The 17985-nt window shown below is 44.8% G+C and overlaps 2 protein-coding genes across 15 annotated transcripts in view; both read right to left on the minus strand.

Annotated features, from left to right (window-relative positions):
• SLC4A5 (solute carrier family 4 member 5) overlaps positions 1 to 12648 on the minus strand; it is a 58068-nt gene extending 45420 nt beyond the window's left edge. For 4 of the 12 annotated variants that reach the window (XM_087969840.1, XM_087969838.1, XM_087969842.1 and 1 more), the window contains exons 1-3: positions 12266 to 12415; positions 10538 to 10626; positions 9361 to 9555 (exon numbers count right to left, since the gene is read on the minus strand). In XM_087969840.1, the coding sequence (XP_087825966.1) occupies positions 9361 to 9555; positions 10538 to 10610 (268 nt within the window). In that variant the 5' untranslated portion in view covers positions 10611 to 10626; positions 12266 to 12415. Of the gene's footprint in view, positions 1 to 4896; positions 5041 to 9360; positions 9556 to 10537; positions 10627 to 12265 lie in introns of those variants that run through there. The other 8 variants (XM_087969839.1, XM_087969841.1, XM_087969837.1 and 5 more) reach the window with 8 other exon arrangements.
• A 2521-nt stretch (positions 12649 to 15169) lies between these two features.
• LOC113423379 (tetraspanin-15-like) overlaps positions 15170 to 17985 on the minus strand; it is a 35265-nt gene continuing 32449 nt past the window's right edge. For all 3 annotated transcript variants that reach the window (XM_087969849.1, XM_087969851.1, XM_087969850.1), the window contains one exon: positions 15170 to 16581. In XM_087969849.1, the coding sequence (XP_087825975.1) occupies positions 16342 to 16581 (240 nt within the window). In that variant the 3' untranslated portion in view covers positions 15170 to 16341. The remainder of the gene's footprint in view (positions 16582 to 17985) is intronic.

A 17985-nucleotide genomic window follows, 5' to 3' on the forward strand; every position in this document is an offset into this window, starting at 1 on the left:
GTCCCTTTCTCTTTTTTCCCTGGGACTCCATCGAGATGCTCATTCGAAACATCTTAGAAGGACTATTGACTACGGCAAACTTCTTGAGATGAGCATTCACCGTATCCATGTAAATGGTGTGAACGATGCCATTTGTTCAAATTACTTCATTGGATTCATTTGCATGATGTCATTAATACATGACATCATTTTGATTTCTAACAGGTTATGTTGACAAAATCCTCTAGGGGCTAAATTCACAAATTGTGCTAATGCCAGTGTAGGAAGCATCCGTTATTACTTAGATAGTAAGCTTAGATAGTTAACAAGAGGTAACAAGTGCATGGATCACCCCACATACTTCCCATCGTGTGATATATGAGAGAAAAGGTTAATCAGAGCTGCACTACAGTTGTCAGGGGTCTAAAGGCCCAGGTCTAGCAGATCCATTTGAGCCAGTGATCTTTGGGGAAGCCAGAGCTCAAAACAAAATGCTCCTTTCTTGCAGCTGGAGGGAAAACAATAGCATGAAATGCTGGCATTTTTAGAAGACGGAGAGGGGAAGCATTCTGCCCTCCAGCTCCCCAACGAAGCCCTTCAGTCTGCTAGGTGCTGCCCTGCCCTTTGGTGAATTCCTTCTGGCACTGCTGGGTCCCTGCTCATTTCTCACTAGTCTTGAACCAAAGAGGGAGACAAACCCAGGGATGGAGTCAGTCAAATTGCTCAATGAGGATGAAAGATTGGGGGATGGGGGGTGGCAGTTCAGCATGTGATGGGAACACCACTCTTTGGGCACAGGTTGTGAGAACCGGACTATCGCTTTACATTGTTACTTTCAGCATCGTTTGCAATCCCATTCATGGGGAAAGGATGTCAAAAAGGTCAAGAAGGCAACTGTGACTCTCAAGATCTCCCCTGTTAACTGTCTGACTTGTGAACCCAAAACAAGGAAACATTCTTGGGAGATATGAATTCCCAAAAGTAAAACTTTATTGGATACACCATATTGATACTGATGAAACAAAACCAGCTCTGGTTTTCCCGCACAAATGTTTGCCATGTTAAACCATAGCTTCCCCTTGTACCCACCCCTGAGTGATCACATTGTCCAATTATGAGATGTTCTTCCATTATGGTAACAGTCCATCTTTTTCTCCAGCACCTGCAGTGGTGGCCTTGATGGTTTCCATACTCTCACCATCTCCACATACATTCTCAGCATCCCATTTCCCCCTTCCCTCCTCCCAGTTCACTGGCAGGTGGGAAAGCATTAAGTTTTGGAAGAAGCAATGCGATTCAGTCTTGACATCCCCCTTACATGCAAGACACACATGAAAATGGGACAAGGCTTTCATGACTAGGACCAGCTGCCATCTTGACTTTTTGCATTGTTAATGGGTTGAGTGAAACCAGAACATGATTCTGCAATGAGACATTTTTCCAACTCTGACTACAGATTGACATGAAAAGTCCCTTGAGGCAGTCAAGGCTACAGTTGATGCTGTTCCTTCCTCCTTTTTGTGCAGAAACACTGGATGGATGGAAATTGGCTGCTCCCCCGCACAGCTTCAGTGCCTGACTCTGGCCACACTGCCACTCTCTATTACCCTGCAGGTTTCCTTTGGATTTGCTTGCTAATGATCAGAACGCCAGTTTTCAGAACTCCTTCAACTCGTTCTTCCAGAAGGAGCACTAAGCTTCCAGGGCTGGGATTGAAGGTTTTGCTGCCTAACACAAAGGACACGGTTGGCACTCTGTTCCCTCCTCTCCTTTTCTCCAGGGCAGAGAGGTGTCCCCCTGCCCAGCAAGGGCTGGCTTTCTCCCTCACGGTCTTAGGGGCCTGAGGACATGACTGGCCCCAAGCACTCCAGGCCTGCGGAGGGCACAGGGGTCACAAGAAGGAAGGGAAACAAAGCCAGCGAATTAATGTGCCTCACGTTGATTACAATTCCTACTAGTTTAACGTGAGGCTTTTCCCCCATCATGGTCACAGGAAAAAAAATAGGATATTCATTGTACTTTAGCCTAATCTGATTAACCTAACTGAGAGCATTAACACTGAACTGCCAGGACCAAGGACCTATAGGTAAAGCACTTCAGTAAGGAACTAGAGGGTCAGTTATACTAGAGTTAATTCTTACGAGCAGAGATGAAATGCAAGAGGAGGTTGAAGTTGTAGGAACCTTAGGGGAGAGTGACCATGTCATATTGAAATTTAATATAATTCAGACACAAGCAATAAAACAAAATCAAACCAGTGTCTTACATAATCAAGCAACAGATTTGCAAGCACCTAGAAACAAACAAAATTATAACCAAAAGCCAACATGGGTTTATCAAAAACAGATCATGCCAAAGAAATCTTGTTTTATTCTTTGACAAAGTATCTATACTAGTGGACCAGAAAAATGCTGTGGGCATAGTATACCTAGACTTCAGAAAGGCATTTGACAAAGTAGACAACATTAGTAAATTAGAAACATGTGAGATAGACCACATGGATTTGTAACTAAATGGATTTGTAACTGGTTGATAAATTGCACTCAATGTGTAGTCATTAATGAAACTACATCTACATGGAAGGAGGGAAGCAGTGGGGTGCCACAAGGTTCTCTTTTAAGTCCAGTACTATTTAATATCTTCATAAATGGTTTAGGTGTGGGAAGATAAGGAAAACTCATCAAATTTGCAGATGCCACCAACTAGCAGAAGATAGGTTCACGATCCAGATGGATCTCAATAGACTTGAACACTGGGCCCTATCTAACAAAATGAAATTAAATATAGAAAAGAGTAAGGTTTTATACTTAAGCAAGAAAAACCAAATGTACAGGTACTGACATATGTGAAGCATAGTACAGCAGTGATGACTGAGAGAAAGATCTTGGACTCCTAGCGAATAATCATTTAAATATGAGCCACCAACGTGCTACAGCTGCCAAAAAAGCCAATAAAATCCTAGGCTGTATTAACAGAAGGATAGAATTAAGATCATGAGATTTGGTGAAAGAAGAAATGGGGTAACATGATAACACTGTTTCAATATTTAAAGGGCCGCCACAAAGAGGAGGTGGGTCAACTTATTTTCCTAAGCACCAGAAGGCAAAACAAGGAGCAATGGATGGAAACGAATCAAAGAGAGAAGCAACCTAGAACGCAGGAGAAATTCCCTGGCAGCGATAACAATTAACCAATGGAACTGCTTGCCTCCAGAAGTTGTGGCTGCTGCATCACTGGAGGCTTTTAAGAAGAGACTGGGCAGCCACTTGTCTGGAATGGTCTGGGATCTCCTGCTTGACCAGGAGGTTAGACTAGAAGACCTGCGAGGTCCCTTCCAACTCTGTTATTCTGTTAGACCTTAAAAGAGCTGATTTCAATAAACTTAAGAGAGAGTTTGGGAAGGTTTCCATGAATGAAAATCTTAAAACGGAAAACATTTCAAGAACCTTTGGAAACTCTGAAAAATGTGACTATAGAAACCCTGTCCAGCACAATACCACTGAAAAAGAAAAAGAAGAAACAAGAAGAAACCAGCATGGTTGCACACTCTCTGATAAACTGAAAGACACAATGGCGAGGTATAAAAAGTGGAAAGAGGGACTCATAACTAATCAGAATACCAGCTTATAGACCGAATGTGTAAAGATGAAGTCAGGAAAGCGAAGGCTCAGAATGAACTAAGACTTGCAACAAATGTCAACAACAACAACAGCAACAACAACAACAACAATAACAATTCTTTCAATGTGTTAAAAGCAAGAAAAAAAGTCAAGGAAAAATCCACTAGTGGGAGAAGATGGCAAGGAAGTAACAGGCAGCAGGGAGAAAGCAGAGCCGCTTAATTCATTCTTTGCATCTGTCTTCATGCAAATGGGAAAAAAACAGCCCAATCTACCAAAAACAGAACTGTGAAAGGCAGGCTAGAATACAAATTAAAATAGGCTAGAAAATAGTAAGAGAACACATGCCCACCCCAGACGAGTTCAAATCACCAGGACCAGATGGATTACATCCCTGAATTCTGAGGAAGCTGGCAGATGTGATCTCGTAACCATTGAACCTATTTTTTCACAGATCATGGAGCACCAATGAGAGTCTGGTTTTTAATGTGCTGTAGCAATTGCATCTTGATACTTCAAGTCAAATTAGACAATTCATAAAACAACTAAGACAGAAATTCATGTTTTATTTTGTACTCATTTATAACTGTCAACTCTGGAAGACGTCAACTCTCAAGGCAATATATCCTTTTTATTTATTTATTTATTTTGTTTTGCATTCCACTTATATTGTTTTAAATTTTAAAAGGCTGTTTGTTTTAAAGAACATTTGGGGATGACGACCAGAGTATATGAAGTCTCTGCTTAAATTCAAACGCAGGAAACCCACTCCTGATATGAGAACAGTATGATTCCATAGGGAGTCTAACTTTTACCTTCTTTATTATGGAGTTCTAATCATCTTGAAGGTGTCTTTCCAGGTGAGATGCTGGCTTCTTCGGGGCCCTTTTCCTACTTCTCAAAGTGTCCAAATCAAAGTTTCCAGCTCAAAGGTGCCAGCTTCCTACAAGGCCCCCTTCTTTCCAGAGTTCTGGGGAGGTTGCTACTTGGCTGTTGACCCTCCTGCCATAGGTCTCCTGCCCCTCTTCAACACCCCCGCCCCACTGTCATTCTCCGAGTTCATGTTTGTCCTCCCCCACCAGTCCAGAAGGAGGAGGAGGACAAGCCTGGCTGTGTCCACACACACATCCCCGTTGCCCCCTCTGGAAGGTCAGTTAAATGTTCCTCTTGTATGTAAACCGTTGCATGACTTGCTAGAAGAGGCAGCCCTGGGTTTCCCTTTGGCACTTCCTACAAACCTCTCAGACCTGCACCTATTGGAACTTCTCAACTGTGAATACACGGAATGGTTTCTTACCTGGAAATGGTTGGAGCCTTCCCCCCATTTTTTTTTCTGGCAAAAGAGCTGATCACAGCACTACCCCCAGCTCTTCCTAGCTTCAAAGACTAACAGGAGCTGCAGCCACAAAAACAATCCCCACCTTCTGTTTACTTGAATAATCAGATTATGAGGTATATCAATCCTCTCCTTCGCTCCCAGCCCTCATGACCCAAAACTACCAAATCAATGTAGCTTCTGTGTTGGGAGGTGGGTCTGCTGCTTGTGCTCTGTGCAAAGGAGAGGGTGTGCAAGCACACCCATCTTGGAAGGGGCTGGGGCATGGCATTATCCTTTCCTAACCAGAGGCTGTAGGGCTACCTAGATTGCAGAGCCACAACAGTCTGATGATCAGTGATTAAAGAACTGAACTAATTCGGTTCTTTTTTTAAATTTCAGGAACATTAAGCAAGTGGAATCAAGCCCTCCCTCCCTCCCTCTGAACAGCATGGAACCACCACTGAACAACCACGATGTCAATGTTGGTGTGTTTTTCCCCCTCTTCCTTGAACAATGTGGCAACAGCAACAGTTTCCCCTCGGTTTCTAAGAGAGCCGCTGAGTGGCTGGTGTCTACTTGGTTTCAATAAGAACGATGCAGGAAGGGAAGCAGTTCTCATTTCACATTAGAGGGAAACGGTTGGGCCAGGCTTGGACCCTTTGCAAACAAGAGAGGGCAAAGCCAAACAGCTAGCAGTTTTCAATTACATCCTGCAAGCTCACGGATTCCTGCACGTTGGCCTTTGGAAAGAAGAGGGGAAAGGCCAGGAAGACCAGATCCCCTTCACCTCTTGAGGAAGGCAGGTAAGGTCTGACACTTCATCCTCACCATCTAACGAAGAGCGTCCACTTCATGCAAGCCCACTGGCTCTGAACGGGACACGTTGTACCTTCTAAAGGGTTGGGAGTTGCAAACCGCCTTCGTGCCTGGGCACACAGGTAAATTCGAATGCCAGTGAACACGGGTTCACAACAGCCCCTTCTCCAGAGGCTGCTGCCACCAGCATGGACACCCTCCTGGCTCTCCTCCTCCTTTCTGCCTTTAAGGCAGCTGTCGCCCCTTTGCTGAGCAGCTCTTACAGTCCTCCTGCACAAGCCGTGTTTGGGCTCTTGCAAGGGCTTGGGATGGTGGCTGCAAGAGCAGTGGGTCACCAGCCCATAAAGGACCCTGGAAAGCCCCTGGGTGTGTTTCTAGAACCAGGATGGCCTGCTGGGGTCTGGAGAGAAAGGGGCTGAGAGGTGGGCTTCTGATGGCTGGGGGAAGGACTTCCTCTCCTTTGGAAAAGGATGGGCTTATCTCCTAACCCCAAAGTGGTCATTTCTCAAAACAAGGGAGCACCACGTCCCTGTTCACGCCTATGCCACGAAAACAAAGGACCACGTTGCCAAAGGGAGCCCTCACTTTTTAAGACTGGGCATATCCCAACCAGCCAGTTTCAGGACAATGGCCCTCTGTGGACAGGAGGAGGATGGGGGGGGGGAGTTTCACATAGTTCCTCCAACCCGCTTAAGGATTGTGTGAAATCTCAGCAAGATGCCTTTCTGAGAACAGCATAGAAAGTAAGCAACTATTCTGGTATGTGCCCCATTAAGCTTTTATAAGTAGCTTATCAAGTAGGCTGCTGAAGAGAACATTTCTGTTTTGGCCTGCAGCCATTCCAAAAGCAGAGCTAGCCATTCCCTGCCACATCCTAGGCTGAGATCCAACCATTAAAATGGCCACTGAAAGCAGCTCCTTCCTTTCTAAAAGAGAAGATGCTATCTCCATGGGACCTTTGCACTCCCTCTGCCCTTGGAGGACGGCTTCATCTTTTAGATATCTTTAGCTGCCTCTACAATGCTCTAAAAGCCGTTCCCAGCTTCAAATATTGCAAGAGACAATCAGTAGAAGTTGATTTATCACTGATATATATACTCCAGTCTTAATTATTAATTAATTATAAAAGTTGATGGGAATGTAATGGGCAATCGAACAGGCTGGCATATTGGGTAGCGATGGGCTCTGCATGGGGCTACCCTGGAAGCACATTCGGAAGCTACAGCTGGTGCCGAGTGCGGCAGGGCAGGCAGACCTTGAGGTCCCAAGAGTGGGCCCTGGAACGCCGCACTGGCTTCTGCTGTGGTTCTGCATGCAACTCAAGGTGTTAGGAATCACCTTTAAAGCCCTTCCTGGCTGGCTCGAAGCTACTCCAGGGACCGTCTCACCCCAGGGGGGTTGGCCCGTCCCACCTGCACCAGCAAAGGAGGCCGGCTGCGAGCCCCGTTGGCCAGGGAGCTCCCTCTGGTGGGTCCAGGAGAAGAGCCCGCTCTGCCCTCCTTCGCCTCCACCCCCAGAGTGAGGTCAGCTCCAACCCTCCTGCCAGAACTTGGAAACCTGGCTCTACCAGTTGGCCTGAGGGTCTAATGGGGGAACATCAGGCTGGAGGGAGCTGACAGATTAAGAACAGATGCCCTCCCCGCTCCGGCTGATTCTATTCCCTCCCTCCTCATCTTTGTATATTTGTAGTATTTTATATATGCCATCTACAGGTTCTGTATAGTTTTAACTTTTAACATTGTAATCCACTCAGAATTACCCTGTGGTAAGATGGACGGCCAATAATTTAAATAAATGATAGATAGATAGATAGATAGATAGATAGATAGATAGAGATAGATAGATTAGATAGATAGATAGATAGATAGATAGATAGATAGATAGATAGATAGATAGATAGATGTTCATGCTAGAATGAATAACATTTTTAAATTTGAATTTCCATTTCAGTTTGCAATAGTCTTATTAAATATTATATTGCCATATATTCCTTCTAAAATATACTGAATAAGAATTGGGTATGTTAATTATCATGAGAAAATTACAGTGTATTAATAGTTCTCAACCTTTTCTTCACCACAAACCCCTTTTAAATACTTGTGGCCACGGAACTCCAAGACTTAGCTCAAAATTTCAATCCTAACATTTCTTCAAGCCTTTGTGATGACATTGTGGCTGCCCAGGGGTCTACGGACCAGAGGTTGAGAACCATTGCAGTATATGGTTCTTATTGAAAAAATGGCAAGATTCCCTCAGTGGATTTTACCACTAAAATTGCTGGGTCAACTAACAAAGGACTCCAAGGCATGCAAAGTTCTTGGATCACCAGAAACGGCTTCTTCTGCCAAAGAATTGCTTCCTGTTCAGTCTAGCTCTATGATGAATTATCCTGAATTTGTCCCATCAATTCCTGTTTCCAGCTGGAGGGATGAATTTTAATTAATAGTTCCTCATGATTATTTTTCTTTTCTCTGATCTATAGCAAAAAACAAGGAAAGAAACATAAAGGGCAACTGCTTACAGTAACCCAATTCAAGCAGAACAGGAAGCAATGAAAAAAAACCACAGAAAGGGGTGGCAGAGGGAAGCTTTGAGGAGGGGAACATGGCTTTCTAGGAACTTTTGGCTGGCGGGGGGGAATGACAAGCCACAGGTTCTAAAGAGATACACAGAGCCATCATTGCAATTTAATTTTTAACTTGCTTTTAAAAAGGTACACCTCTCAGCTATACTTTGGTTAAACCTTTGCTACAGGCGGTGATGCAATTCAATCAATGTTTATAAATGTCTCAAACCTGCCACTTGCTCTGGTTTGAAAACATATAGAGGTAGACTACCCTGTTTAACAATCGTTCGAAGTTATGACAATGCTGGAAAAACATGATTTTGTGACCAGTTCTTGCACTTATGACAGCCATAGCATCCTGCAATCATGCGATCATCATTTCACCCATCACAACTGGCTTTGGATAAGCAAAATCAAAGGAGAAGCTGCAGTAAAATCCCAAGTCAAGGCCCGGTGCTGCCTCACTTAACTATCTATCTGCAGTGACATGCTTTGAATGACCAAGTGGGAAGTGATGTTGTGGTAGTTTTAAGTCTGTTGTTTCGTGTTTAGCGTTGTTGTTGCAGGTCTCTCTTGTGATCGCTAAAAGAGTAATAACTGCATGGGCACCTTTTTATATAGTGTCTATTGCTGGTAAAAATCCAGTTGACCAATAGATGGCAACAAAGAGATATAGAAACCTTTGGTTCATTGCTGCAAGAGGCCAGATATGGCAGCCTCATTTATGAGGTGGCAGTAGCCCTCGTAATTCCTGCATCAGTAGAAAGCTGTTGGAGATTCTTCTAAGGGCACCTTAGTTCACCTCTATTTTTATCTGGATTTTAAAACGCTTTTCTCATAAAATGTTTAAAATCAGAGATCCTATATTTTCCTTCCATTTTGCTACTCTATATTTCTGCACACTATATGCCTGGCAATCAACTACATGTGCAGCCATAGGAGTAATTCAGTCAATACTGAAATGAAATTTGCAGGTCCTTGTAGCACAAGATCAACCCTTCTAAACTTGGTGGAATTCCGGCTCATTTTTAGTGCTCTATTTTCCTTCTTCCTCTACTCACTGGTCCTGCTGGCGGGGTCATTTCCACTCACATCCCCTGTCCGCCTTCCTTCTTCTGTGTCCGATTGGATCTGCTGCTCGTAGGGCCTTTTGCGTTCACCATTTTTATCTTGGCTGAAGGAAGATCTCCTTTTGCGTCTTTTTTTCTGGTTGCTATGGGGCTTTGGTAGCCCAATGTAAATGGAATGGTAATCTGCTAGATTAGACAGACAAGGAATTGGTCTCCAGTGCATAAACTCTCAGTGTACATACAAACAACAAAGTAATGTAATTGTGAGATATCAACAGGAGAAGTTGAGTTGGCGCAGGAAGAACATTCTTGGTTGTGCCTTTTTAATGATGGTTCTAATGTTAGGTGTCCATTTCAAATCCTGAGAGATAATAGAACCCAGAAATGTGAACTATTGCTGATACTGTGTTGCCTAATATTGTAAGAGATGATAGAATAGGGGGGCTCCTCCTAAAATCTCATATCATCTCTATAGTTTTATAAAGTGTGTTCAGTTCTAGATTGCTCTGGACGCACCACAGAGTGAGCTGTTCAGCCTCCTGTCTGTATGCACACTCATCACTATGTCGAATGAGACCAAACTTCTGCACACTTCAGTACTTTAACAGAGGGAGGGAGGCGGATGGGCGTGGCATAATGTAACACCTGCATCTCTCGGCCCTTAGAGTTTAAGGGAGTTGGCCTGTATCTATGTGCCATCTGATAGTCCCCATTTATGAAAGGTGCTCTGCAGCTACATTCTTGGCCATGACCAGTGATGGTTACCCCTTCTTGATTCCTGATGCTGCTTTCAAAGAGGCATCTTGAGGAGAAGTTAAGCACCTAGAACAGATCCTGCAGCACTTACATACAATAGCTGCCCCTTGAAAGGAGCACATGGGGACAAATGGGTGAAAGGTAGGACTTTTTCTAACTAAATGCTCTTAAGTGTTCAGCAGAGTCTGCAAGCAATTTGGGACCATGTCCTGGACAAGGAAGGGAAGAATTTTCCCAGCTACAGATGTGATGTACATGTAACTAAAACAACTAAAACGTATTTTACTCAGGGAAGTACGTAAGGGAAATGGGGGACATATTCCATGCCCAAGGGTTGCCTGACACCAGAACTGGAAAAATCACTGAGCCACAGTAGAAGGAGGGAGCCTGAATCCAGGAAATTCATCCTTACCCTCTTCATCATCGTATTGCATTCTGAAGGTGCTAAGGCATCTCTCGCCCATGGTGTCATTCTCGTACATCATGGCCAACCAGTAAATGCTATCGTAGATTTAAAGGTAAAGATTTATTAAATAATAATGAAATTCTAATACACACACACACACACGGAAATTTTTATAATTTAAAATAGGTGAACATTGCACCTTAAACAATTTATAAAATTGCTGAGTCTAATAAAAGCTTAACAAGCTTAATAAAATATAGATAGCTTTTATGAAAAGTGTATTGCAACTTGGATTGTTCCTTGCTATAATTCACTTACTAACAGTACCACTGTATTCATGCCACTCACTTGTAAGTCAACTGAATTCAGTGTCATCTACCCCTGGGAAACCGTTTAATCTCTTTGAATACAGTGAGGCTCGTTTCTGAGCGAGTATCTGCTGGATTGTTTGATTATGCTAAAGGGAAAGCTCTGCCTGGCATGTCTGCCCCATCATGGGATTGATATGCCTGAGTTAAGGCCCGGGGCTAGAAACCCGGAGACAGGGAGTTCTAGTCCCACCTTAAGCATAAACCTGGCTGGGTGACGTTGGGCCAGTCCCTCTCTCTCAGCCCTGAGGAGGAGGAGGAGGAGGAGGCCAGGGCAAAGCACTTCCAAAACTTTCCAAGAAAACTGCGGAGGCTCATCCAGGCAGTTGCTGGAATCAACCAACACTGAATCGAGGGCACACATACACCAAAAAGTATATGGGAACATACAGCCTAAAATGATCTGGAAACCTGTAGCATAACACGACTCAGGCTGTCAAAAAGGCAGAAACGGTTTTATGCCACTCTCACAGAGACAGGATTCCTTTACCAAAGATGCACATTTTAAGCCAAGGCCCAATTTCCCTTGGTGGTCCCTGTACAGGATTTCTTGTTTTTGTTAAATCAGGAATGCATATTAATTTTGGCAGGGGTTTGCTCTCTAAACTTGTTTCAATTTAGTTTCTGAATGTTTCTGAACATTCAACTGATGACACAAGACATATACAAGCAAAAGAGAAAGCAGACCAGAAAATCCTGCTGATATGATGGTCTGGTAACGAAATGTTCAGAAACTACATTGAAACAAGCTTGGAGGTCAAACCTCTGTCAAAATCTAAAACTTGAACTACAAGTATTTTCTATTATTTCAATGCATGTTAATTTCCCAAATGTCCTTTATGGGCGACTGGGAAAGATGCAGTCACATTTCATGGCAGAAAAATCAATCCCTTCCAAAGTCACTTTGAACCCAACACTGGTCTCTCCCTCTGGCATCTACAGGCTGTTCTTTACTGCACACTGAGAAAATCAAGAGAAAATGTTGTCTTATTACAGTTAGGTCAAAAGCAGTTTTATATTAAAGTATATTAAAAGTGGAATATATATTAAAACTGCCTCAGTGAATCTGGTAAGTTGCTTAACCATGCATTTTTCATAAATTATACATCATAACTTAAAACAAATGGCTTTAAGCACAACTCAATGAACTAAAAAATGCTGCAGTAGAGTTTTGGGATCAAGTATTATAAGCAAACTTTAAAAATGAAACAAAAATTCAGACTATTTTTTTTACAAATAGTACAGATGAACACCTTCTGGCATCTGTGATAACTTCCTTTTTTTCCGAAGCCTCTCCCTTGGAAGCATTCTCTTCCTCAACAGGCCTACAAAGAATTCTGAATATACATTCAGACAATGTACTTACAATTGAACCTTCCCGAGAAATGCTCCAGACTACATTCAGGGGACTCGTCAGCTTCTGGCCAGCTGCAAGCTTTGGATCCCACTCAGTCCTGGACAGCTATCAGAGTCAGCAAGAGGCCAATGGAGGCTGGGATAGTATCGACCTACAAATGTTAGAGCAGCAGCAGCTTCTCTGTTGAAACGTGTGTGACGTGATGTGGACTAATCCCTTCAGAGCAGCAAGGAACTAGACCATGGTATGGTTCTCTTGCTCATACATGAGTGTGTTCAGACAAATTCTGACCCATTTAATACACAACCAACTTCAAGTGGCCGATTATCCCACAGCTGCTAAAGATACCAAGCAGAATTAGTTTCTAGGTCTTGGATGAGTTAAGATTGTTGGTTGCAGGAATGCAGGCGCCTTGGCCGAATGTTTTGGTCCTAGTTGAACGGTCTGAATGAGTAAACCTGATGGAACCATGGCAAACAGAGGCCTCACCCCCCCACACACCCCTCCTCCTCCAGAGTTTTCCCAGTATCATGAGTCTGAAAACATATTGGAGAGATGGTTCCAACTTCGATGGAATCCTTTTTTTTTTTTTTAAGTAATAATGCTAAGTATAGTGTTCTTAGGATAATTCCTTTGCACACACATTTTAGTTATAACCTTTCTCAATATCCTCCCTATAAGTTATGTGTTATAAATCTGCACCCAAGGCTGAAAGAGAACAAATAGCTTTCCTAGAAAAGTCGCGGTGGAGACGACATTTGAACTGAGGATAAAGCCGTAGAAGCCAACGGATACACCTCCACTAAAAAAAGAAAAAGGTGACAAGTGTGTTGACGAGATTTTAGGGCAAAACTCCTTAAGCATCCTGGTTTAAAATGGGCTTAGCTATGAGGTCACTTGAGATGATTGTTTCCCAGCAACTTCCAGTGGCTTTTAAGCACCTCTGTGCCTGCTACTCTTTCATGTAACGGATAAATCTTTTTCCACAATTACTTCAAGGAAGAAGTAAAAAGTCATGAAAGTTTTAGAGGATTTCTAGCCTCTGAAGTGGTCAACCTTCGATATCAGAACATCTCTACGTGTCTGTATATGTGAACCTTTCACCAAGTGTTAGGCAGCGGTTCTTTGAGAATCCAAAGACAATGAACAGAGCAGTGAGGAAGGAGATTTCAAGCTTTATTGAGTACCTTAGCAGGTAAATTAAATACAAGAAAGCATAAGGTAACAAGAATTCAAATTACAGCTGTTGAACAAAATGAAATCATCTTGCCACATACGGAACACAGTGGAAAATACAAAGTCTTCATATCTGTACTTGCCAGAGGAGATCCAAGAGCAGAGAATCTCTGTAGCCCAAGGTCGAAATGTGGAGGCCTTGGTGACCTCTGAGCTCGGTTCTTTGCTTGCAGGCGCTTCATTACCTGAGACCATTGACCATCAGCAGCGTCTGGAGGTTTGCTTCCAATTTATATACAATACAGGTAGTTCTCAACTTACAACCATTCATTTAGTGACCAAAGTTACAATGGCATTGGAAAAAGTGACTCAGGAGCACCTTGGCAGCATCCCCATGCATGGTTGGTGAGAGTTTTCTTGCCACCACGCCCTCCCATTCCAAGCCAGTCTTGCTCTGCCTCTGTATTATTCAAACAGATTTTCAGTTTGTGACCACAATGGGGTGATACAACCACACAAAAGAGTCAAGGAAACAATCCGTCCACTAGGGAAGGGAAGGGCAGCAGAGAGAAAGCAGAGCTGCCTAATTCACTCTTTGCATCTGTCTTCACGTACAAAGATAGTATATCTCAACCAACCAAAAACATACATGTAAAAGACAGGCTAGGAATCCAAATTAAAATAAGCAAGAAAATAGTAAGAGAACACCTGTCCGCCCTAGGCGAGTTCAAATCGCCAGGACCAGGCACTTTACACCCCAGGGTTCTGGGAGAGCAGGCAGACGGGATCTCGGAACCCCTGAACCGCCTCTTTCCAAGATCCTGGAGTACCGGGGAACCACCAGAGACTGGAAAAGAACTGATGTGGCTCCCCTCCTCAAAAAGGGGGAAACAAAACGGATCCTGGGGAACCCCAGAACGACCCGCCTGGCATCCATCCTTTTTCAGCGGAGGCCGTCCTCAGGGCACTTCCATGGGCTCACCCAAGACGAGGCCTTCCTGCAGGGGGGCCTCAAGGAGGAAACGCTTTCCCAAGCGAGGCTATCTGCCCAGCCGGAGGCGTTGCTGTTTTCCTGACCTCTTCCGGGATGGTTTGCCTTGGCCCGCTTCTTCCTGGAGCTGAGGAGGAGGAGGGGCTGGCCCATGAGGTACCACCAGCAGTCCTCAACTTATAGCCGTCCATTTAGTGATCGCTTGGAGTTACAATTGCCCTGAAGGACGTGCCCAAGGACCATCTCTCACACTTACGACCATTGCACCATCCCCGTGGAGGTCACATGATCAACACTCAGGCGCTTGGTGCTTGGTTCGTCTCTATGACGGCCGCAAGGTCCCCTTGGGGTCACGTGATCCCCTTTTGCGACAAAGTCAATGGGGAAGCCAGATTCACTTAACAATCGGGTTACTCACTTAACAACTGCTGTGATTCACTTTTCAACTGTGTCAAGGAAGGGCAGAAAACGGGGCAAAATCACTTCTCTGTTTTGCTTAGCAACAGAAATGTTGGGTTCAACTGTTGTCCTAATTTGAGGACTGCTAGAAGAGGCCGCCTCTCGGTCTCTCGCCTGGGCCATTAGCCACTGCACCACACGGGACCTCTGGGTGCCCCCGGGGCCAGTTCCCAGGCGTGCGATGATGTGAACTGTGATCCATGAGGGCCTTTCTCCACTTGTTGATATAAGTCTCTGTGGAGGCAAAAGGCGCCCCGTTTGCTGCCAAAGACTAACACAACTCCATGTCCAACCACTTATTTATTTATTTAATCAATCAATCAATCAATCAATCAATCAACTGATCAGTCAATTGAACAATTGTAGTCACTATACTCCCAAGGTATCCTGATTACAAATCGGGGCTTACAAAAATCATGAAAAAAAGAAGCAAAGAATATACATAGCAAAATTCAAAACCAGGGTGACTAGAAAAGAACAAGATTTTACAAGTCAGTACGGGGCTTTTTTCAAGGGCCATTAGGATAGGCCGCTATTTATTTAACCCCCTGTGTTGCTGTGAAATTTCCATCAATGCAGAACGTGCCTCTTTTTCAGGCCCTCTGCTCAAGTTCAGTGAAGGTAACGATACGCTTTGTCCTCCAACACCTGTTCACTGTGGATCCACTGGGTCCCTAAGCTGCATCCGATTGGTTACATTACGCTACTCACGGCCCATTTTGGTGACCCAAGGCTTCTATCACATGTGAACGCTCTGGGAGAGAGCCAGAATAAAGGTTAATTTTCAAAGGGGCGAAAAATGTGGGATTGCCACATCTGTAAATGTTTTGCAATCTTTCAAATGGGAACATAAGATTTATTTCATTTTGGAGATCCATATATATCATTACCTATCACACCAAATTCTTGCTTTTCAGTCATCAGAATTTTTTGATGGTGGTATTAGTACTGTAGTCTGTAAAATGGAAAACACTGGGATTGTCAGCACTACAAGATTCTTGACTGGTTGGGTTTTTGTCCTGAAAAAACTGCTTTAAAGTCATCAGGAGACTTTTATGGAAATAAAAGCATTAATTGGATTTGAAACGAGTGTTAACAATTGGACCATCTACTAGGTAATATGTAGGAAAATTCAGGGGCAATATTTTAACCACCTGGTGTAAAAAATACCCAGGATTCTTTTTTCTACTAAAGTTCTAAAATCTAAGAATTATAAAATAAAAAAGCTTCTATATTTTCAGTTTTTTAAAAAAATAATAATAAAAAGACATTAAAAGTTCAGAGTCCCCAAACTGGAAAAACCTACTTGAATTTTAAACTCAACCTCGAATGCAAAGACAATGACGGGGTGGTTGGGTATCGGTCTCAGAAGGCCACAGGTCACCCACAGACCTCTTGGCTTAGGAGCCCCAAGCCTCGGCTCTTTCTTCGGAGTGGGCGCTGCAAGCGGCCGGAGGCTTCACACTGGGCTGTGGCGGCTGGTGGCGGCAGCCTCGGCCTCGCTCTCCTCGTCTCGGTTGCAGACGGGGATATAGCCACCTTCTCGGGGCAAGCACCAGCACCAGCCGGCTCCCGTGAGGTCCAGCGCGGCAAAATTGAAGTCGCTCCAGTCTAGTTGCTTGAAGTCCACGGTGTCCATCTGGGAATGAATCTCATTCAGCTTCTGCCAATGCAGCCAGGCCATCACCAAGGCGAAGACCTGCCAGAAGGAAGGAGAGAGATGCACCAGGACCGCTTCGGACGGGGCCACCATGCCCTGTGGGCTGGCTGCAAGGACTGTGACACCGAACCACTACGGGATGGTCGGGCTCCGATGCACCCACTTCACTCCCACCTGCCCCCCACCGTAGCCGGCCCACAGTGGCCTTCGCCCCCGGCCCTCTGCTGGCCATTCTTCACTGCCAGTGGGCTCCCCCCAGCCCTCCTTCCCAGTGCGCCATTCCCTGAGGCCTCCCCTGGGCGTTTCGTGCACACAGGACAAGCGCCCGCGTCTCCCGGCAGCCACTCGGCCCAACCCGCCCCAAGCCCTCCGCTCCCTGGACTGGAGGGCGGCTGCAAGGCAGGGACACGGCTGTCAGGCTCTGGCACATCAATTGCTTTGGCGGGACAGGAAGAGGATCTTCCTACTTGGGAGGAAAGTGGGGGGGTCGCTGGGATCAAGGAACACTTTGACTGTTGCTTCAAGGGGCTTTGGAGACCCGAGTCTTAGACTCCTTTCTTTCCTTCTCTTTCTTTTCCTTCTTTCTTCCACTTCCCTTCCTCCTCCCTGCCTGCTTTTCTTTCTTCCTTTCTGATTTTTTCATTCCTCCCTTCCTTCCCCCTTTCTTTTCCTTCTTTCTTCTCTCTTCCTCCTCTCTCCCTGCCTCTCTTCCTTCCTTCCTTCCTTCCTTTCTTTTCCTCCCTCCCTCCTCCCGTCTTTCCTTCCTTCCTTCCTGCTCTTTCTTCTCCTTCTCTCCACTCTTTCCCTCCCTCCCTCCCTCCCTGACCTGAATGAATGAATGAAAACTGACATGGCAAATACCAGATCGTCCTCGACTTACAATCACAACCGGAATCAACGTTTCCCTTGCCAAGCAAGCTGGTCACTCAGCGAGTCACACCTGACTTTACACCCTTTTTTGCCATGGCTGTTAGGCGAATGACTGCTGTCGTTAAGTGAATCAGGGTCCCTAAGCAAATAGGGCTTCCCTCCCTGGCTTTGCTGGTGGGAAGCTGCCTGGGACGCCCAGGTGGATGGCGATCGCAGACACAGTCACAAGCACTGGGCGGCTGCCAAGTACCTGGATTTCAATCACAGGACCACTCGGAAGTGGTGGCCATAAGTGGGAGGACCAGTCATAAGTGGGAGGACTGCTTGTAAGTCATATATCTCAGCGCCATTGTGACTTGGAGTGTTCCCTAAACAAATGGTTATAAGTCGAGGACCATCTGTGAAAGGTCTGAGCTGGAGCAGCCCCGAAAGCTTCTCCTCTTCGTGCCTGGATCACAAGCCTCAAGCAAACCCAGATTAAGAGAACATTCAGTCTGTCCTGTGAAATCTGCACGGCCAGTTTGGATGTCCTGTGCCACACAGATTCCAGCTTAATCCCAGGAACTTTTTCGA

Source organism: Notechis scutatus, chromosome 7 (genome assembly GCF_049901735.1).
Source record: "Notechis scutatus isolate UNSWTSFEM ecotype Mainland chromosome 7, rNotScu1.2, whole genome shotgun sequence".
In the NCBI taxonomy this organism is placed as follows: domain Eukaryota; kingdom Metazoa; phylum Chordata; class Lepidosauria; order Squamata; family Elapidae; genus Notechis; species Notechis scutatus.